The sequence below is a fragment of the Furipterus horrens genome, unplaced genomic scaffold, assembly GCF_987537825.1.
Source record: "Furipterus horrens unplaced genomic scaffold, mFurHor1.1.pri manual_scaffold_5, whole genome shotgun sequence".
NCBI lineage: Eukaryota > Metazoa > Chordata > Mammalia > Chiroptera > Furipteridae > Furipterus > Furipterus horrens.
The window spans coordinates 129277373-129294185 of NW_028327175.1; the positions used below are offsets into that span (position 1 = coordinate 129277373).

Sequence of the window (16813 nt, forward strand, 5' to 3'; positions counted from 1 at the left end):
CATGTAAATTAGTAATTAATTTGTACTGGGAGCCACTTGACAAGCATCTAAAATGACAGCCACATTAAGACAGGAATTTTCAGAATCAATAAAGATCTGAGACAATTCAATGGTTTATAGTAGGTTGACCTGTTGCTGAGTATAGCAAATGCACCAATACTACAGCACAGGGACAGGAGAGAACATAAGGGATGTCCTTCATTGCTCTGTTCCTGGGGGTTCTAGGTCCAATTCAGGGTCCTTTGCTTTTAGAGAGACAGAATGAAGGTGCCAGTTAATATATCTTGAGCCCTACCACATACCTAGCACTGTGTATGAAAAAGTTTCACTCAGAGAAATCAAGTCACAGAGAGGCTAGGTGACTTGCCCACAATCACACAGCCTAGTGAGTAAATGTCACAAGTGGTCAGGTCAGAATTGAAAGTCAGATCTGCATGATTCCAGAGCCTGTATTCATAACTAGGCCAGTATACTGTGCTTCTCTCAGATGGGCTTGCCATGAGCAGTGGGGTCAGTGGGTACAAGGTTGAGGAATCCTCTTCAAATAAGTCTCTGAGCTGCCTTATAAAGTGGAGTTGAGACCAGTGAGTGAAACTGCATGGGGGTAAATTCAAGCTCTTCATCAGGAAAATCTATTGCATTTAGTTGTCTGAAAAATGGCACACCTTCTCTCAGAGGTGGTAAGCTTTCCCTCATTGGAAGTATTCAAACAATGGGCAGAAAATTATTTGATAGAAATGTTTGAGAAAACATCACTGTTGGAAAAAAATGGCCTTGAAATTTCCTTTTATCCCAAGTCATATATGTCTATCTCAATCATATATGTTTTCTTCACAGACTTAAAAAATGTACATTTTTCATGGCCAGATAGCTCAGTTGGTTAGAGCATTGTCCCAATATGCCAAGGTTGTGGGTTTGATCCCTGGTTAAGGCACATACAAGAAGCAACCAATGAATGCATAAATAAGTGGGACAGCAATTTGATGTTTCTCTTTCTCTCTCTCCCCCCCTCTCTCTAAGATTAATACATTTTTTAAACATAGCCTTTTCCCCCTAACTTGCTTTTGTTCTACTTCTCCCTGCACCCAACACTAGAATATATTCTCAACAATAAGGAATACCTTTTTAAAAGTTTTAAGTTTATCATTATATCTCTAGTGCCTAGCATAGTGCTTGTTACCTACAACACATAATTTGAACTCAGTTACTAAGTATTGAAAGATAAAAGTGGTAAATGCCAGCCAACAAATATATCCCACCCTAAAATCCACTTTCTGCATATATCATAGGTTGGAAAATGGTTTCAGCTCCTGCCACTATGTCATTTCATCATTGACACAGCTCCCTGTCTCCTTGCTAGGTGGCAGTCATGCAAGTTGAACTGACTGCCCTCCAACCCCAGCTCATGCAAACGTCCAAGGAGACTGCCAGGATGATGGTGAAAATTGAAGAGGAGACAAGAGAAGCCGATACCAGGAAAGTCCTGGTGCAGGCAGATGAGAAAGAAGCCAATGCTGCTGCTACCATGGCTCAGGGAATCAAGGTACAAAGAGCCAGAGTAAAGGGAGGGAGCCAGTGTTTTCTGGGTTTGTCCATTGCCTCACTAGAGCTGGCACAGTTCTGCAGAATGTGTGTGGTCATGTCTGTCTTGCAGATGGGAAAAGTGAGGCTTGAAAAGGGAGGCAGCTTTCCCAGCAGAGCACAGCTAGTAGGTGATGATCAATTTTTTCTGACACCTGGCTATCTTCAGGAAGCATTATTACTTTTCAGCTATTCTTTCTCTCATTCAGAGTCAAGGCCTACAAGACCCAATATGATCTAATATCATCTCTTATGACTTTCCCTTCACTCACTCTTTTCTGGCCATACTGGCCTCCAAGATGTTCCTTGAAAAACAAAAGGCACATTCCCATTCCAGGGCCCTTGCACTAGTTCTTTCCTCTTCCTAGAATGCTCTTCCTCCAGATTGGATACCTCTTTCTCCTCCATCACGTTTTTGCTCAGGTGTGCCTGGCAAATCATAGAAGTGGAGTAAACATTTGTTGAATGATAGATTGTTGAATATAGAGGACTCCACTTGAAGGTCCTGGGATGGGCTTCTCTTACTTTCAGCTTTTAGAAGAAAATCTGATTTATATTCAAGTGATGTTATACATTCTTCAAAGCATCTTCAACTACACAATTCCATTTGAGTATCACAACTGCCTTGTACATAAGAATGACAGGTAACAATATCTGAAAGTCAACAACATTGAGGTTCACCACTGGGTGAAATCACTCTCCAGAGCTGCATGGCTAATGTGTGGGATTAGAATCCAAGTTTCATGGCATTTAGTTTAAGATAGTTATCCCTATGCTCCAAACTAGCAGTTAGAATATTCTTTTGACCATTCTTCAAATAGGAATTTGAACAAGAAGTAGCCTGTCTGGCTTCTAGAATAAATAAATAATCACACACTTTCTCAAAAAGGACAAGCCTTCCAGATTGGCTTCTCTCCCATGAGTCGTGGAACCTGGCCTCTCGTAGATTCCCTTGGATCCAATCCCTGGTCTCAGAGTCACACAATGAATGTGTGGCATAGGCAGCAGGCCAGTGGAAACATTGAGCATCAAAAACCATTTGCCATTTTATAAAAAATAGTAATAACAGCTACCATGATGATTTTTCCTGTATTCCTTCATTTAATAGTATTTATTGAACTCACATGTCCTGGCACTTTTCTGGACAGTGGGGAACCAGGAGTGAATGAGGCGGAGAAAATTTCTTCCCTCCTTGAGAATGGAGTCTCATCTACTTGGTCTGCATTACCTTTTTAATCCTAAGAGTCCTGCGAGGCAAATGGTATCATTTCTAGTTTACAGATGAGGAAATCATGGTCTACCAGGTAGCCAGGAAGTGGGATTCCACCCAGAGCTCTCTCTGATTCCAAAGCCCCTGCATCTGACCATTGTCCAGAAGTTGTAAGCTGGCAGCTAGGGAGTACATACACATTGTGATGCATACATTGTTTTGTTTTGTTTTTTGATTTTGAAATAATTATCAACTTTTAAAAATCAAGGTATTTTAAGTAAAATTGTAAATTTTCAGCTTTTCTTCAAATAAAAATCAAGCTTTCTGGCAACACTGGACCTGTGTTCATGGGTGTAGCCATTAGTGGCATCATCTTGGAGCTGCCGTGTGTGTCCCAGTTCACAAAGCCCCAGCCAGCCCTCATCTCATACATATATTGCTGGCCTGGCCTGAGATGTGCATGCATTTGCAGCTCCTCCATGACTTTATTCTAGAGTCAGGCACATCAGGGCTTAATATTTGCTCAGTTTCCTCATCTGTAAAATGGGGATACTAAGAGAAAATACATAAAGCTTGTAGCATGTGTGCAGCATACAGTCAGAATTTAATGACCTGTGTTAGCTATTCCCGCAAACAGTTGTTCTTTATGCTGTACCAAGTGGATTTGCCTGTTTGATAAAGCCAGCCTATCGCTGCATGTGGGTACATCACAACGAGGATTCTGCTCTGTAATGTCAGAGGAAAAAAGTGATTACGGGAGCAGGAAGGACGTGAGAGGTGGCATGAGGTTTACAAGTTGATGACCCAACACATTCATTCCTGGGCAATAAACTGCCACTTTGGGTTTTGTTGTGAAGGATGAGTTTAATGCTATGCCATCCCATTCCCAGATCAGGAGTGACATTCTGGAAGTAAGTCAGAAAGGGGAAGAAACTTATGCTGGCTCTGAGTTCCCCTCAAACTTTTGTATAGACCCAAATCCTTTCCTGAATTTCTCCAGGCTATACTCCTTCTCTAGGACTGCTAATTTCCTCTAATGTCCTCACACCCCATGTGGAGAGCACCCCATACCCACATGGGGATCCACACTGGGAGGCTGATAGGCCCCAACACTGGCTTCCCAAGTATAGCAGTTGGCTTAAATTCGTTGATTTTTTTTAAGGCACTGAATCATTTTTTCCCTAATGAGAATAATAAATGGTGCCAGAATTACTGCAGAGCTGGTTACATTTCATCAGTGTGCATTCTGCTTCATATCTCTCACACAGCCCTGCTAAGCCACAGGGCTCATTTTTAATTATATGTTTTTTTATCATAGAAACAAATGACTTAGCAGTAATAACACATAGGAAAACATTTTTAAGAAGTCAGCTTTAACACCTTTTCAATTTTCCAAGGTTCCTTCCAGCCCCAGTCTATACACATGGATAGTTTTATGTTATTACAGTTATAGCATAGCTGTGATTTGCATCATGCTTTTTAAATTTTCCTAAATACCCTATCACAAATGTTTTTCCAAAATGTCATATAATCATTTTAATGATCATTTTATGTAGGTGTTTCACCCATCAAGTAGCCAATTCCTTGATGGGCATTGTAGCTTCCTGCCCTGTTTTCAGTGTTTCAAGGGTATAAACTGGACTTTCTTCATTTTCTTTGTTCCGAGCTGGAGGTTTTGCAGGGGATGGAGGGGGTGGGGCAGGGGTTGAGCAGAGGAGGGCAAAGTGGGAAAAATTGGTACAACTGTAATAGAATAATAATATAAAATGATTTAATAAACTGGACTTTCTTAACAGAGCTGAGAAGCAGAATCACCTTTGGAGTTTTAAAATGCAGTTACCCAGACCCCACCCAGATGAATGAATCAGAATCTCTGGTGTGGAGCCTGACGATGAGGACACCCCAAGTGCTCCTCAGTGCCAGGGTTGGGAGTCACTATGACAGATAATGTTGCAATTATCATTTTTTAGTCACCTGACAAACAAGCTTCCTGGAACCCAGGCCTTGCCCCCAAGGAAAGGAAGCAAGGTGACTAGGCCACCAGGAGGCACAATGTGTGTGGGCCCCTAACTGTCTGGTAGGTTCTAAGAGAGTGACATGAAATGACCAATAATATGAAACCAGGGATGCCTAGAATAGTGGAAATCCACCAAGAATCCAAAGCTGTGGCTGAACCAATGCCTTTGGTGTTTTCTGCCACCAAACCCTTTCTGCTGCTGCCTGTGAGAAACAGCTGGGACCAGTATCAGTTCTTCTTCTTGCCTCCCACTGTGGCACACATCCTTCCACTGAAATGGGCCAAACTGAGTCACTCGGGGGGTGAGCCAATACTTATACTGGGGATATCCAACATAGCTCACTTTTTTGGGTAGGGATTGTTTCAATATAATGAAGCTAAATAAAACATTGCTGTAAGTTTTTAAGAAGAGCAGAAAAACTAAAATAAAGAATCCATGATATACACAGCTGTGCATGTATATATCTGCACACACATGTAAGACAGTGGGACCACCTATGACTTATTTGCATATCACAATAAACCTAGAGGATTTAGACTTTAACACTTGCTGCTTTGGTTCAGAATTGATGTCCTCTTGTGCAGCTTCACATCTCTCATGGCTGTAGTGACTCCTTGGGCTGGGGGACTAACATAATTCACTGCATGAGGACCCAGGAGCCCAGGGTTGGAGCTTAGCTTCCTGAAATCTTATTTGTTTATTTTTTTTGTTTGTTTTGTATTTAACAATTGCACCTCTAAGTAATCTATAAGATTCCTTCCTATTCTAAAAGTCTTATAATGTTAAGCTTTTTAAAAAAATTAAGGTATAATTCACATACCATTAAGATTCACCCTTTCTCTGGTGGGCATGCAGTACAATATATAAATCTTGTATCATAGAACTGTATACTTGAAACCTATATGATCCTATTAACCACATCACCCCAATAAATTTAATTTTAAAAAAGTTACCCCTTTAAATGATGTAATTCAGTGGGTTTTAGTATTTTCGCAGAGTTGTACAACCACCAGCATTATATAGTTCTAGAACATTTTCATCACCCCAAAAAGAAACCCATCAACAGTCATTCCCCATCCCTCCCTCTCCTTAGCCTTTAGCAACCACTAACCTACTTTGTGCTTTCATAGAATTTTCTTTTCTGCACATCTCATGTAAATGAAGTCACGTGGCAGGTGGCATTTTGAGTCTGGTTTCTGTCGCTTGGCATAATGTTTTAAAGTCTTATCTGTGTTATTACATGAATCAGTACTTCATTTTTTATGGCTGAATAATATTTCATTGTGTTAATTTTGTTTTTAAATGAAGAAGTAATGGACAAAACATATACTGTCTCCTCCCAGATTTCACTACCCAGCTCCAATCTCTATCTCTGTTCCTCATTCTTAAACCCTGGCCTTAAATTCCACCTTATCCCCAAGCTTCACCCCATCCCTGACTCTACCCCTTCCCATCACTGAACTGCAATACACCCAAACCCTCACCCCATCCCTGACCTTCCCATATTCCTCACACCATATTCTTTTCTAAACTTGCCCTGATTCTCTTCCTATCTATCACTCACCCTTAAGCCTCATCCTTCATTTTTTAACCCATCCTTGATCAATGGGTGCGAAGTCACCTACTGTATATATCTCTTGGGAATTGGTTTAAAAAAGAAAGACTTGATTTTTTCTTTTAAGATCACAAACTAAATGAATTCTTAACTGTCCAAGACATCCAAGCTGCAGCCCCCAAGGGCCATTCGGGCCTTCCTGTACATAGAGGTCCAGGCTGGGGCAGCTTCATGGAAGAATGGACATCAGGATGATGTCTCTGCCCACTTCCCCAGTTTTCTCCAGGCACTGGAACTCACTCCTTTTGTCCCTGTGCTTCTGCAGAATGAATGTGAGGGGGACCTGGCAGAGGCGATGCCAGCACTGGAAGCTGCACTGGCTGCACTCAACACCCTGAACCCTGCGGACATCGCACTAGTGAAGTCGATGCAGAACCCCCCAGGCCCTGTCAAAACGGTCATGGAGAGCATCTGTGTCATGAAAGGGTTGAGACCAGAGAGGAAGCCAGACCCCAGCGGCAGTGGTAACCCCCTTCAGCACCCAACCCTGCCCAGAGGCCTGCATGGCTCCTCTTCCCTGGCAGGAAGGGTGCCCAAGTCCCCAGCCTCCACCCCACTCTAGGCCTGTGGGCAGTGTGCAGTGTCTTAGAGGGAATGAGAAAGGCACCAGGATGTGCATGTACACCAAAGAGTTCTCTTGAGTTTCTTCATCATCCTCTCCTCTCAATAAGTCAGGAAAATGCAGATATCTGAGTCAAAGCTCCTGCCTGCAAATCATGACAAAATGAAGGTCATGGAAACAAAGGGGCTGATGTGGAACAAGAATACACACAGAGTAGTGTGTGGGTCTGTAGTGTGTGGAGAGAAACAGAAAGAGACACAGAGAGGTAACCAGGGAAATAAAGAGAATGAGACAGAGACAGAGCAACAGAGACTAATACGGAGAAAGAAATGTAGACCCAGACAACCTGGATACATACACACATATACATGCATGCACACACATAGACACACATGTGCATAGGCATATGAACACACATGCACACCTGGGCATGGGTGTACACATGCACACGCATGGATTCATGTGCAGGCATATGTATGCACACAGACACGTGCACACATGCACATAAACCCAAAGATATAACGAACAGAGAGAGATCAGTAGAGAAAGAAGGAAATTAGAAGGGGGAGAGAGAGTAACACAAAGAGAATGGGGAGGGAGAGACTTGTGCACACATTGTTAGAGGAACAGGAGAAAGAAAGACATGTAAGGAATGAAGAGAAACAACCAAAAACAGAGACACAAAGGCTGACAGTGAGAGAGAAAGGGAGACAGACCAGAAGATATAGAGACACAGAAACATAGAGCAAGTGGAAGAAGAGAGAGACAGAGACAAGGAGACAAAGACACACGAGTGAGAAGGAGAGGTGGGGTAGGGTGGAGCATTAGGTGGTAGAGAAAAATTCATGGGAGAGAAATGGGACAGAGGAAAGCAGAGAAAGAGTCAGAGGAGAGGTAGGGAGACAAGGATTCTATGAAGAAGTAAATAGGGGAGAAAGGAAATCTTCTTATGTAATTGAGCCTAGAAGTATTAATAGGTGACTATTCACTCTCCTTAAAATCTGAATTAGATGTAGTATCTTCTGTCAAGACAGGTGTCTTGGAATTGAACAAGGATTCTGGCTTCTGCTTCCTACTGGTTAGCATTCTCTCCTCCCCTGCTGGTTTCAGGCCAAAAACCACATGAAGAAGATGCAGAGGGAATCAGGAATAAACAAGAAGAGTATGGATTTTACAGGAGGATTCTTTAGGGCAGAAGCTGAGGTGTGTTAAGCAGGTCTGAGCAAGGATGAGCCAGCCAGCACTTCTCCACTCTGGCCATACCTACAATCACTTGGGAGTATAAAGAATGCTGAAGCTTGTGACCCCTCTCCTCCTGCTCCTAGAGATTCTTACTTTTTCCATTGGTCTGGGACATGCCTGAACATTAATTAGTATTTTTTCTAACACCTGGGTGGTTTGAAGGTGCAGCCTTCAAGGTGGTTTGAATGATACACAAAGCATGACTAGGTCCCAAGAGTCACTTCTCTTCTTGGTTCATTGATGATCCTCACAGGACCCATCATTCGCCTTTCTATTTCAAAAGTAAAGCAAATTGTGTATACTCTTCACTTAACATGCAGAAGTTAGCCGGTACATTTGGATGGAACAAAAGAGTGATTCATTAGTTTTGGACATCTTGAGTTTAAATGGAACAGATTATTTCCCTAAGGGTAAAAAAACACCTTCATGGGAAATATTTATTTGATTGCTATGCTTTCATTAGGAATAGGGCACATTTGACCTGTTGTACTTAATATGATATCTCAAGTACAACATTTTTGAAGAACCAGAGTTGGCAAATATTTACAGTGCTGTGAACCAAAAAGACCCCCAACCTCTTTCAACAAGTCAACCTTTAAAAGGAGCACTGCCCTGGGATGAGGTTGGGGCTCACTTAGTCAGTCCTTGGTCAGCATGATGATGGGTGCTAGAGAGAACAGAACCCTGATCCATTTCTGGGCAAGCCATGGTGGCCTCTGTCCAGACGCAAGCTTCTTTCCTCACCCTCAACTTCTATTGGGCCTCCCTCCTCACTCACAAAGAGACTGTTTGGGTTCCATCCAACCCACCTCCCAGTTTTGAAAAAGAACATTCAAAACATTTGCCCAGTGCTCCTTTGCCCTCTCCATCTATGACTGGTATAAGGGGCAACATTCATTCAATACATACTTATTAATAACAGAGTTTCAGGCACTGTGCCAGAGTATAGTAAACACAGCAGGAGCTCACAGCTTTGAGGAAGTGGCCGACAATAAAAAGTAAACAAAAAAATCACAGATTGCAATAAATGCTATAAAGGGAATGGATATCCTAGCAGCTGAAATGAAAGAAATGTTGGGGTAGGGTTAGAGGGACCCACCTTAGTGAGGGACATCTAGGGAAACCTCTCTGTGGAGGGGTGGCTTTAAAAATGAGCCTAAAGTCTGATCAGGGGTCAGTGAGATGCAATTTACAGCTCATGGTAGGGAAGCACTTGGGATCATTGAGGAGTTGAAGGAAGGTCCTTCATGACTGAAGTCCAGCAAGCAAGCAGAGATGAGGTGGATGAGGTCTGTGGGCCTCCAAAACCATGGTGAGGAGTTCAGACTTTCCTTTTTTTAATTTAAATTATATTTTTAAAGCAGCTTTAAGTTCACATAAAAGAGATTTCCCATATTCCCTTGCCCCCACAAGTGCACAGCCTCCCCCATTACCAACATTCCCCACCACAGTGGTACATTTGTTACAACTGATGAACCTACACTAATGCATTGAAATCACCCAAAGTCCATAGTTTACATGACATTCTACTCTTGGTGTTGTACATTCTATGGGTTTGGACAAATATATAATGACATATGTTTGTTATTATGGTTTTATACAGAGTATTTTCTCTGCCCTTAAAATCCTCTGAAGAAGTTTGAAAAAAAATTTTTTTGCCAGATCTGAGGAACAGTCACTGAAAAGCTTTAAGTCTCACCCAGAACATCTTAATAATAGTCTTATCTCTGTTTCTGATCCCAAACAGGTAAAATGATAGAAGATTACTGGGGGGTATCAAGAAAAATTCTTGGAGATCTGAAATTTTTGGAGAGTCTTAAGGCATATGACAAAGACAACATCCCCCTAGTGATCATGAAACAGATCCGAGAGAGGTTTATTGACCACCCAGATTTCCAGCCAGCTGTCATTAAAAATGTGTCATCTGCCTGCGAGGGTCTGTGCAAGTGGGTGAGGGCCATGGAGGTGTATGATCGCGTGGCCAAAGTGGTAGCTCCCAAGAGGGAACGGCTGAAGGAGGCTGAGAGAAAGCTGGATGCACAGATGCAGAAGCTGAACCAGAAACGAGCAGAGCTGAAGCTGGTGGAAGACCGCCTCCAGGCCCTGAATTATGACTTTGAAGAGATGAATATCAAGAAAAAGACCTTGGAGGAAAACATCAGTATATGCTCCCAAAAGCTGATCAGGGCAGAAAAGCTGATCAATGGTCTTGGGGGAGAGAAGGACCGATGGACAGAAGCTGCCCAGAAGCTGGGAATCCGCTACACTAGTCTGACAGGGGATATAGTATTGTCCTCAGGGACCGTGGCTTACCTGGGGGCCTTTACTGTAGATTATCGGGCCAAATGCCAAAAGCAGTGGTTGGCCCAGTGTAATGATAAGCTCATCCCTGGCTCCAGTGACTTCAGTCTTAGCAACACATTAGGGGATCCCATAAAAATACGTGCCTGGCAGATTGCTGGGCTGCCAATTGACTCCTTCTCCATTGACAATGGCATCTTTGTGTCCAATTCCAGGCGCTGGGCCTTGATGATTGACCCTCAGGGACAGGCCAATAAGTGGATCAAGAACATGGAGAAAGTGAATAGGCTGTCTGTCACCAGGTTCTCAGATGCCAGCTATGTGAGAACGCTGGAAAATGCTCTACAGTTTGGCACCCCTGTCTTGCTAGAAAACGTTGGAGAAGAACTGGATGCCTTTATTGAACCCATCTTGCTCAAGTCCACATTCAAGCAGCAAGGGGTTGAGTACATGAGGCTAGGTGAAAACATCATTGAATACTCCAAGGATTTTAAGTTATACATCACAACTTGTATGAGAAATCCACATTACCTCCCTGAAGTCGCTGTGAAAGTCTGCCTCCTCAACTTCATGATCACCCCCTTGGGTCTCCAAGATCAACTCCTTGGCATTGTAGCTGCCAAGGAGAAACCAGAACTAGAAGAAAAAAAGAACAAGCTGATTGTGGAAAGCGCAAAGAACAAGAAGCAACTAAAAGAAATTGAAGATAAGATCTTGGAGGTCCTCTCCTTGTCAGAAGGCAACATCCTTGAGGATGAGACTGCCATCAAAGTTTTGTCCTCCTCTAAAGAGCTGTCTGAAGAAATCTCTGAGAAACAGGAAGTTGCTTCAGTGACAGAAACGCAGATTGACGAGACTCGGATGGGCTACAAGCCAGTGGCTATCCACTCTGCCACCATCTTCTTTTGTATCTCTGACCTGGCCAACATCGAGCCAATGTACCAGTACTCCCTGACATGGTTCATAAACCTCTATGTGCACTCCCTGGCCCACAGCAAGAAGAGTGAAGAGCTGGAGCTGCGCATTGAGTACATCATTGAGTATTTCACCCTCAACATCTACAACAATGTCTGCCGCTCTCTGTTTGAGAAGGACAAGCTACTTTTCTCCCTCCTCCTGACCATTGGCATCTTGAAAGAAAAAAAGAAAATTAATGAAGAAGTTTGGTACTTTCTTCTAACTGGAGGAATTGCCCTGGACAACCCCTTCCCCAACCCAGTTTCTGAATGGCTGTCTGAGAAGGCATGGGCGGAAGTGGTTCGTGCATCCACGTTGCCAAAACTGAAAGGCTTCATGGAACATCTGGAACGAAATGCCAATGAATGGAAGCTCATCTATGATGCGGCCTGGCCCCATGAGGAGAAGTTCCCTGGGTCTTGGAATTTCCTTCAAGGGTTGGAGAGGATGGTGATCCTCCGATGTTTGCGGCCTGACAAGATGATTCCAGCCATTCGGGAGTTTATTGCTGAGCACATGGGCAATGTGTATATTGAAGCCCCTACATTTGACCTCCAGGGGTCCTACAATGACTCCAGCTGTTGTACACCACTTATTTTTGTGTTGTCTCCTGGCGCAGACCCAATGGCAGGTAAGGGTCAAATGTAATGTGAAGGACATAAAGAGCCCAGAACATGAGAGAATGACAATAGCATGTCCCTTATAGCAGGAGTTTCAAACTCAGATGGCTTTGAAGCCTGAGTAGTTAACAGTCCAAGATGGGGTTGGGCATCTAAAGGCTTTTTTTCCCCCACCAAAGGTGCCCACGACTGTGCCATCATCTGTGAGTCAGATCATCTGATTTTTCAAAAGAAACAAGAACTCTAGAAATTGCTCATTTTTATATCTTGAATAATTCATTCATATTTTTTCTTTAAAATTTTGTGAGGGCCAAACTGAGGCTAGATTTTCACCTGGCTACTACTTTGTCACCTTCGTCTTAAAACATTTTTTCTTTTCTTTCTTTCTTTTTTTTTTTTGAGGTCAACCATTTATTATCAGTGGACAAGCTTGTCTTATCCAAAGCCATTAGTGTCTATTAGTAAATTAAAATGTATTTTTGTTTTGATACTTCTGATTTCACTTCACATTTTTATATTTCTATATTTAATCCTAAACATTAAAAAAGTGAATTTTCCTTCACAACAGAATTTAAACCAACTCCTATTTCATTAATTTTGCAGAACGTTGCCCTCTCCCTTTTTTTTTCCTTTTTTATTTTTTTATTTTTATTTTATTTTATTTGTTGATAATGGCCATTCTGACAGGTGTAAAGTGGTATCTCATTGTGGTTTTTATTTGCATCTCTCTGATGGCTAATGAAGTTGAGCATTTTTTCATGTGCCTATGGACCTTCTGTATGTCCTCTTTGGAGAAATGTTTGTTCAGGTTCTTTGCCCATTTTTAATTGGGTTGTTTGTTTTATTTTATTTACTTTTTTCTCTTTTATTTTTTTGGTTTTTCAATTACAGTTGTCCCATTTTTCCCCCACCCCACCCACCACTTCTCCCACAATCATATCCCTCCCTGTTGTCCATGTCCATGAATCATTTATACATGTTCCTTGACTAAACCCTTCCCTTCCTTATCCCCCTTCTTTCCCTCCTCTTCCCCCCTATTGACTGCTATTATGCTCCTTGTCCTATTTAGTTTATTTGTTTATGTTGTTCTTTAGTTTCCTGTATTAGGTGATATCATATGATATTTTTCTTTCTTTGCCTGGCTTATTTCACTAAGCATAATTCTCTCTAGTTCCATCCATGTTGTCACAAATGGCAGGAGTTCCTTCTTTCTTTCTGCTGCATAGTATTCCACAGTGTAAATGTACCACAGTTTTTTGATCCACTCATCTACAAATGGGAACTTAGGCTGTTTCCAGCACTTTGCTATTGCAAACAGGGCCGCTATGAACATAGGGGTGCATAAGTTCTTTTGAATTAGGGTTTTAGGGTTTTTTGGGTATAATCCTAGCAGTGGAATCTCTGGTTCAAAAGGCAGTTCCGTTTTTAGTTTTTTGAGGTAATGCCATACTGTTTTCCACACTGGCTGCACCAGTCTGCATTCCCACCAACAGTGCAGTAAGGTTCTCGTTTCTCCACATCCTCGCCAGCACTTGTTTGTTGATTTGTTGATGATGGCCATTTTGACTGGTGTAAAGCGATATCCTATTGTGGTTTTTATTTGCATCTCTCTGATGGCTAATGATGTTGAGCATTTTTTCATGTGTCTATGGGCCTTCTGTATGTCTTCTTCAGAGAAATGTTTGTTCAGGTCCTTTAGCCATTTTTTAATTGGGTTGTTTGTTTCTTTGATGTTGAGTCATATAAGCTCTTTATATATTTTGGAGATCAGTCCCCTGTCTGTGATATCATTGGCAAACATATTTTCCCATATGGTTGGTTTCCTTTTCATCTTGCTGATGTTTTCTTTTGCTGAGCAGAAACTCTTCAGTTTGATGTAGTCCCATATGATTCTTCTTTCCTTTATTTCCCTTGCCATTGGAGATGTATCCATGAAAATATTGCTATGTGGGATATCTGAAATTTTTCTACCTATGTTTTCCTCTAGGACTTTTATGGTGTCACAGCTTACATTTAAGTCTTTGATCCAACTTGAGTTTATTCTTGTGTGTGGTGTAAGTTGGTGGTCTAGTTCATTTTTTTGCAGGTCCCTATCCAGTTCTCCCATCACCATTTGTTAAAGAGACTCTTCTCACTCCATTTTATGTTCCTTCCTTCTTTATCAAATATTAGTTGACCATAGAGGCCGGGGTTTATTTCTGGGCTCTCTATTCTGTTCTACTAATCTATATGTCTGTTCTTATGCCAGTACCAGAATGTTTTGATCACAGTGGCTTTGTAGTATTGTTTGATGTCTGGTATTGTGATTCCTCCTGCTGTGTTCTTCTGTTTCAAGATCGTTTTTACTATTTGGGGTCTTTTTTGGTTCCATATGAATTTTTGGAATATTTGTTCTAGGTCTGTGAAATATGTCATTGGCATTTTAATAGGGATTGCATTGAATCTGTAAATTGCTTTGGGTAGTATGGCCATTTTGATGATGTTCATTCTTCTCATCCAAGAACATGGTATTCTCTTCCATATATTTGTATCTTTCTTAATTTCTTTCTTCAATGTTATGTAATTTTCAGGGTACAGGTCTTTTATCTCTTTGGTTAAGTTTATTCCTAGGTACTTTATTTTTCTTGTTGCTATAGTAAATGGCATTTTCTTTTTTGTCTCTGTCTCTGATATTTTATTGTTGGTGTACAGAAATGCCTTAGATTTCTGTATATTTATTTTGTACCCTGCTATTTTGCCAAATTCATTTATTATATCGAGTAGTCTTTTAGTGGTGTTTATAAGGTTTTCTATGTATACTATTATGTCATTTCCATATAATGAAAGTTTTACTTCTTCTTTCCCAATTTGGGTGTCTTTTATTTCTTTTTCTTGTCTGATTGCTGTGGCTAGAACTTCGAACACTATGTTGAATAGGAGTGGAGAGAGTGAACAGCCTTGTCTCGTTCCTGATTTCAGGGCGAATGCTTTCAGTTTTTGTCCACTGAGTATGATGTTGGCTTCAGGTTTCTCATATATAACCTTAATTATGTTAAGGTATGCTCCCTCTATTCCCATTTTGCTGAGTGTTTTCATCATAAATGGGTGTTGTACTTTATCAAATGCTTTTTCTGCATCTATTGATATGATCATGTGATTTTTGTCTTTCATTCTGTTTAGGTGGTGTATTATATTTATTGATTTGTGAATATTAAACCATCTTTGCATCCCTGGGATGAGTCCCACTTGATCATGGTGTATGATCTTTCTGATGTATTGCTGGATCCTGTTTGCCAATATTTTATTGAGGATTTTAGCATCTATGTTCATCAGTGATATTGACCTGTAATTTTCTTTCTTTGCTGTGTCTTGATCTGGTTTTGGGATTAGGGTTCTGGCTTCATAGAAAGAGTTTGGGATTTTTTCCCTCTTGTTGGATTTTTTGGAATAGTTTGAGGATGGTAGGCGTTAGTTCTGAATGACAGCTTTGGTGGATAGAGTAATCGTGGTTGTAGGTTTTTGATTTTCATTACTTTGAATATTTCTTGCCAGTCCCTTCTTGCCTACAGAGTTTCTTTTGAGAAATCAGCGGAGAGTCTTATTGGGATGCCTTTGTATGTAATTCTCTTCTTCTCTCTTGCTGCTTTTAAGATTGTCTCTTTATCCTTAATTTTTGACATAATTTTTTATTATAATGTGTCTTTGTGTGGTTCTCCCTGAGTCCAGTGTTTTTGGAACTCTCTGTGCTTCCTGGACCTGTAATTCTATTTCCTTCTCCAAGTTAGGGAAGTTCTGCTTCATTATCTTTTCACATAATTTTTCAATTTTTAGTTCTTCTTCTTCACCTTCTGGCAACCCTATGATTTAGATGTTGGCCTGCTTATAGCTGTTCGATCGTTTCTGAGCCTCTCCTCATTTTCCTCACTTCTCATTTCCTCTTTCTGCACTGGTTGATTGTTTGTTCCTTCCCTATGTTCAAATTTGTTGATTTGATCTCTGGTTTTGTTGCCCTCACCACTAGTTTTATATGTGTTTTTTTTCATTTCAGCAGGACTAGCCTTCATTTCTTCTCCATCTTGTTTAAGATCTGCTGTTAGGTCTGTAATTTCATAAGCAAAGCTCTGAACTGAGCCTCAGAAAGATTTCCTATCTTCTGCTTCAATTATATTAGATATTTGCTGTTTGGTCATCTGTGTCACTGGGATCTCTATCATGTTCTGTGCCATCCTGACTGTTTTGTGTTTACCTTTGCTTCCTGGGCAGGGCTGTCACACCTCCTACACTATAGGGGGCAGAGCCCCTTGCACTCATCACAGCCGGGTGACCTCTCTCACCACGCTGGGGTCCAAGATGGTTTCCTGTCGTTCACTCTCTGCTGAGAGAACGGGAGTTGCCTCCTCCGTGCCCACCCACTCAGGGCCTCACAGTCCAAGGCAATGGAGGTCTGCCTTCCCTGGCTTTGGAATCGTAAGCTGACGGGTCTGGTCTGCAGCTGGGGGTGCCCCCAGGAACTTCTTGCCTCCCCCCTAAATACAGGTGTCTGTGCTTATCGCTGTTCTGCCTCCGTTGCTGCTACTGAAGCGGACAGCACAGCTTGAACTTTCCTCCCCAGCATCACCCCTCCTACCTGTCCGGATGAGCACCACTTCTTTATAACTTCATATGTTGGACTTTCACTTATTTTCTGGAACTTCTGGTTATTTCTGGTTTTGCAGTAGTTGTATTCCT

The 16813-nt window shown here is 41.6% G+C and overlaps 1 protein-coding gene across 1 annotated transcript in view; it reads left to right on the forward strand.

Annotated features, from left to right (window-relative positions):
* DNAH3 (dynein axonemal heavy chain 3) overlaps nucleotides 1-16813 on the forward strand; it is a 286172-nt gene that overhangs the window by 232426 nt on the left and 36933 nt on the right. Inside the window, 3 exon segments of the mRNA XM_090277784.1 lie at nucleotides 1361-1543; nucleotides 6690-6888; nucleotides 9976-12117. Coding sequence (XP_090133910.1) covers nucleotides 1361-1543; nucleotides 6690-6888; nucleotides 9976-12117 — 2524 coding nt within the window.